Here is a 6,016-nt window from a genome sequence, read left to right as displayed (position 1 = left end):
ATAGCCATGTGGCACATCACAGTACTCAATAAATGTTAGCAATTTTCATTTGGGAAAGACAGTTTAGAAATCATGACCAACCTAACGAGGTAATATTTGTAGGTTTCCATTTACCATGCACAATGATACTATTTTTTTTTTCCTGAGACAGGATCTCGCTCTGTCACCCAGGCTGGAGTGTGGTGATGTGATCATGGGTCACTACAGCCTTGACTTCCCAGGCTCAAGCGATCCTCCCACCTCAGCCCCCTGAGTAGCTGAGACTACAGGACTACAGGACGAGCCACTACGTCCGGCTAATTTTTTTGTATTTTTAGTAGAGATGGGGTTTTGCCATGTTGCCCAGGCTGGTCTTGAACTCCCAGGCTCAAATGACCCGCCTGCCTCGGCCTCCCAAAGTGCTTGTATTGCAGGTGTGAGCCACCGCACTCTGCCTCATGTTGATACATTTTGGAGGGGTGTATTCTGTAAATAAAAAAACCAACTTCAAGGTTACTATGAATTTTATGTTCTTTCAATGGAGAGAAAATAGAAGTTAAAAAAAAAAAAAACTGTTTGGAGTGAGCATAGTGAAAAAAGAAGAAAAAGTTGCTTGGAGTGTAACTTGGATGAGCCAGAGGCACTGACATGCAGGGGTAGTTGGCAGTTTGAGGTTTTTCCTTTGTAATACAGCTCCTTGCAGAGCAGGGCTCACTCAGGCCGCGCGCCCTGAGTGGACACGCATGGCAGTTCTGACCTTGGTTCTACTTCCCCTCAGTAAAACATGCTTCAGAAAGCAGAAACAATAAGGCCTTGTGATCACATTCTCTTTTGTTTGCAGGCATAAGTAAACTGAGTGGAAGGGAATGTTATTTCACCAATTTGATCTTTAAGCAAAACCTGAATATAACTGAATGATGCATTTTTCTTTTTCATGAAAAACACGGAATTTTATACTCATTTAGTGAACTTTATGGAGCTCTTCAGTAGGTGTGTCTGAGAATAATATCGTTTGCTAAAATAAAGGGTATGGTTATGGTCACCAAAGAATGGCATGACCAGGCACGGTGGCTCACGCCTATAATCCTAGCACTTTGGGAGGCTGAGGCGGGTGGATCACCTGAGGTGAGGAGTTTGAGACCAGCCTGGCCAACATGGCAAAATCCCGTCTCTACTAAAAATACAAAAATTAGCTGGGCGTGGTGGTGCACTCCTATAATCCCAGCTACTAGGGAGGCTGAGGCAGGAGAATTGCTTGAAACTGGGAGGCGGATGTTGCAGTGAGCTGATATCAAACCACTGCACTCCAGCCTGGGCAACAGAATGAGCACAGTGAGACTCTGTCTCAAAAAAAAAGAATAGCAGGAGTGTCACTCATTAGAAACGTTTCAGAACAAATCTGTAAGTGTAAAAAAGGGTATGTAAGAATACTGGGATGATAAAATAATACAAGAATTTCTTTCCTTATATAACTGAATGCTTTTACTTAGCATTCATTCATAATGCTTTAGCTAGAGAAGATTCAGTCCTGTGGGGTGAATCCACATGGCATGAAAAAATGAGGAGACGAGATTTGGTTATCACATATTTGTTCAACAATCTCTAATCACTAATGCTGCATGCACATAACCGCCCTGAAAATTACCATCACTGCTATTTATCCACTCTACCATTAAATAATGCAACCCACGTCTAACTTTTAAACTGAGTTGAGACACTTTGGGTGCTTTTTCTGAATTTTAAGGCCAAGTGAGGAGGCTTCAGAAGGGTATTTGCTGGGACTGCATGGACCCTCCCCATTAAAAGGTGAGCTTCACTTGTCTACTTGCTGTCCTTTCCTTAAAAGCACTCCCTGTCTCATTACAACACCAACATGGAAATCACAGCTTGGTATTCTTCACAGTTATTATTTCAGAGTATCAACTGGGGGGCTTTATATATTCTGGGTGGAAATGTAACACGGGCCATGAAAGAAATGACTGAATTTGAACAAAAATAATGAATCTCCAAGTAATGTGAAGACATTTTGAAAAACGTGAAGAGTCATGCTCTGTAAAACCTCTTCATTCATCAAACAAGCTCAAAATAAAAGATACAGACAGACAAGCAGATCTGAAAGAGAACATGTTTATTTACATCACTATTTCCTTTTTACAATTCCTCCACCTTTCAAATAATAAAATTTTCCAGGAAATCAGGTAGTTTTAAATTACCAAGATATTTTAACGAATACAATTTTCACCCTATGATTTTTATTTACATGAGTTTGCAAGAGTTTTAAATAGTTCTTTTGAAACTGCACAATATAACCAAAAGGTCTGACTCAGACCCTGCATCTTTTCCAAAAACTTTTAGTCTATGAAATTATGTTTATAATAAAATCCTTGCAGTTTGGATCTTTTCAGATGAGGATTTTATTAACACCTCTAAAATATGAACCTGCTTCATAAATGATCCATATTTTGGCTGCAAGCTGAACCTATTTGACATTTTTTGATACTAAGCAAAGATATTTTTGATACCTTAATTAAACTGCTTTGATTAAAACTTTCTGGAAGTTTTCCCTATCAGTCCCTATGTTGTTGTGTATGTATTCTGAGTACACACTGAATTTATGAGAATAGATTATTTCTGGTCTGGCCAGTTCTGAAAGAGACACATAGGGGATCTGGAAATTTATGGCACAGGCATTGGTGCATCTACTCTCTTTGTCCAGTCATACTTGGGATGCTGAATTTTCCTGATATTATACATGCAAATCACTTACTTTTGATAGAATTTACCATTCATCAAATGACTTTCAACAATAACAATGGTCTGACATCCTTTCGTGTCATACTGAGATTTCAAATATTTATTAGAGAAACTGTAAGACAGATTTTCCTAATATTTTCAAAGTATGATTCCTCTGAATAGTTGGTATAACATCCATTAAAAAACAGAAAAGATTAACTTTTTACCATGATCAAAGCTAGAGTTCACAGTGGAACACCTGTATAGGTCTGCCCCACGTCTCTGTAACAACAGCCAAGGGCCCGTCTTGAACATCACGCAGCAGCAATAGAGGTATCATCCATGAGCCGACCCTGTGGCTTTAAAGTGGGAAAACAAAGTGGGTTTACAAAGTTACAATATAACAAAAGCTCTATTAACTGGAAGGATTTTGAAATTCTTCAAACTGTTTTACAAAAACAATAAACGAGTGTAAGCATCAAAATAAAAATGGTTATGTGGTGATTCTCCTCCTCTCACCCCACCTCTTTCTTTCTTCACTTGCACCTGGGGATGGCCATGGCACAGGCTGGGAGCCGCCCTCTCCCGCAGCCATCACCAGCTGACTCTGCACTTCCACCCGCCCAATCCTCTTCGGTCAGTACTTCTCTCTCAACCCTGCGTTCCAGCAGCTACTGCCAGGCCATCTCCCACTGACTCCCAATGGAACCTTGTCATTCCTGCTTAACTGATAGTTTTATTCTCTCTCTCTTGCTCAGGGCCCTCCTATGTCTCAAGGTTTAAGCAGGCCCAGAGCCTGAGCTGACAGGTAAGTTCCTTTTGGGGACTCAAGGTTGCCTAATATCCTGTTTGAGAAAAAGTTTCTGCAGTGAACTCCAACGCATGCTGCGAGGATAAAAGCGGCAGATAAAAACAAAAACTACCCTGTCTCTAAGATCACTGATTGAAAGAATTTAAAACATCACATCAGAAAAGTCAAGACTAAGAATGAATAAAAGGTATCATAACTGTTTTTAGCTGTAAAATTTCTGGCAGGTTAACAACCTCCCAGAGGGATATCTAGCAGCTGAAAGAATAAAATTCTTACAAATAATTTTATTTTATTTTACAGATATACAATAGCAGACCTTTGTGGGGAAAGCATGAGAAAGATGATCAGGAAATGAAACAGAAGAGTGTTCACAATCAGAAGTGATTTGCTATGCTTTCAGCAGGAAGACTGAGGAATTCCTGAGGCAGTGAAGACAGCACTCCTCTTTCAGTGTGTTGCTGCTGTGGTTGTTCAGATGTATATAGGGGTGTGTGTGTGTGTGTGTGTACATACATACATAAACACAGTTAAGTATAGCTTCCACACATTCACGGCAGGAACGGAGTGAGTGAAATAGGTTCCCAATCCTTGATTCTTGACTATTTTTTTAGTACTGATGGAAGCTGCTCAATTTTAGAAACAAAATCATGGCTCAAGCTAGTGAAATCCCTGCCAAATGGAGCTTTTACAAGCAGGAGCAAAACATGAGTGCATCATACATTAGAAAACCAAAGTCTTTTATTCAATGGAAAAAGAGTATGGATTCAACCTTGCCTAGGACGTCACTGTCCGCTATGGCAGCCACTAGACACATTTAGCTATTGAGCACTTGAAGAGCAGCAGTGTAACCAAGTACATTTAATTTACACTGATCTCAATAGCCACATGTGGCTAGCAGCTACACTGGACAGCACAGCTCTGAAGTTTAATACAGGTGCACTGGGACCTACAGTTTCAGTCAGTGATTGTCCGATAAGTGGGAAAGGGTAATCCTCAGCCACTGTCCTTAGTGTGACAAGTAAAACAAAATTGGAGACATTTATGGCATACAACATGATGTTTTGAAATATGTACACTATATATACACTGTGGAAGGGCAATTTTTTTTTTTTTTTTTTTTGAGACAGAGTCTCACTCTGTTGCCCAGGCTGGAGTGCAATGGCACGGTCTCGGCTCACTGCAACCTCTGCCTTCCAGGTTCAAGCAATTCTCCTGCCTTGGCCTCCCAAGTAGCTGGGATTGCAGGGGCCCGCCGCCACACCCAGCTGATTTTTGTATTTTTAGTAGAGACAGGGTTTCATCATGTTAACTAGGCTGATCTCGAACTCCTGACCTCAGGTAATCCGTCTGCCTTCGCCTCCCAAAGTGCTGGGATTACAGGCATGAGCCACCACGCCCGGCCAAAATTTTTTAATTATAAGTTTTCCTAACTGATAAAAGAGCTGGCTCTGCGGAGTCCAGTCAACATTTTTGGCAGCAGTCAAGTTGCTAAAAGGTGGTACTTGTACTGAGAAAAGGGATCCCTGCAGTTAAAAAGGGCATGCTAGTTATGTTAAAACTTAAAAATGTTTATTTTCTGGAACCTTTCCTTGTGAATTTAAACACTACCCAGAAGAGGTTTACCTTGAGAGAAAATCGAAAGACTGAACTAGCATTAGTTGGGATTAGGTTTGGGTCTCCTGATCAACAGAGAAAGGAATGAAAGCGATTAATTGATGGAATCAAAAATCTCTCCTTTTCACATCAGAATTCTTTCTGAGCCTCTTTCATTGTCCCTAACATAATCACTTCCAGATAATTGTGTATCTGGAATCAAAGAGATTTAACAGCAAGACTCCAGGTTTTAAAAATATAATCATTTTTTTAAATGCTTGTGTTTGTAAAGCACCTTCAGTTCTTTGGATGAAAGGTGCTATATTCCCTTGGTGTAAATGAGTAAAAAGATTATAAAAAGAAAAAAAAAAACTCCTTTTCAATATTCATTACTCTAGTATTTCAAACAAGCCATTTCTGTGCAGCTAGAATCTGACCAAGTCTACGTACGTCTAAATGATTCAAAGTACTTCTAACTTTAAAAATAGCAAACTTCAAAAAGTCAAATAGCTAAAGGGACATGACAGAGGCCACCTGTTCCCCCCTGTTCCCCCACCCAGTCATGAGACTCCTCCCCTGCCCTGCAGAGTGACTTCACCATGGGAGTGTGCGGCCAACGGAGGCATCAGACTGAAGGGATCTGGTGAAAATGTTCAAAAAGTCACAAGGAGATCCAAAATTATGAGATTTTTCTTTTACAATTTATTTATTTATTTTGAGACAGAGTCTTGCTCTGTCGCCCAGGCTGGAGTGCAATGGCACAATCTCCACTCACTGCAAGCTCCACCTCCTGGGTTCAAGCAATTCTCCTGCCTCAGCCTCCCGAATAGCTGGGACTACGGGTGCCGCCACCACGTCCGGCTAATTTTCTGTATTTTTAGTAGAGACGGGGTTTCACTG

At 40.6% G+C, this 6,016-nt stretch overlaps 1 protein-coding gene across 2 annotated transcripts in view; it reads right to left on the bottom strand.

Moving 5' to 3' along the window:
• Window positions 1–2,090: 2,090 nt before the first annotated feature.
• The window catches only part of TRAPPC11 (trafficking protein particle complex subunit 11), a 54,155-nt gene continuing 50,229 nt past the window's right edge, over window positions 2,091–6,016 (bottom strand). For both annotated transcript variants that reach the window (XM_008000369.3, XM_037994063.2), the window contains one exon: window positions 2,091–3,071. In XM_008000369.3, coding sequence (XP_007998560.2) covers window positions 3,027–3,071 — 45 coding nt within the window. In that variant the 3' untranslated portion in view covers window positions 2,091–3,026. The remainder of the gene's footprint in view (window positions 3,072–6,016) is intronic.

The sequence above is a fragment of the Chlorocebus sabaeus genome, chromosome 7, assembly GCF_047675955.1.
Source record: "Chlorocebus sabaeus isolate Y175 chromosome 7, mChlSab1.0.hap1, whole genome shotgun sequence".
NCBI classification, from domain to species: Eukaryota; Metazoa; Chordata; class Mammalia; order Primates; family Cercopithecidae; genus Chlorocebus; species Chlorocebus sabaeus.
This window is presented reverse-complemented; position numbering and strand designations above follow the sequence as displayed.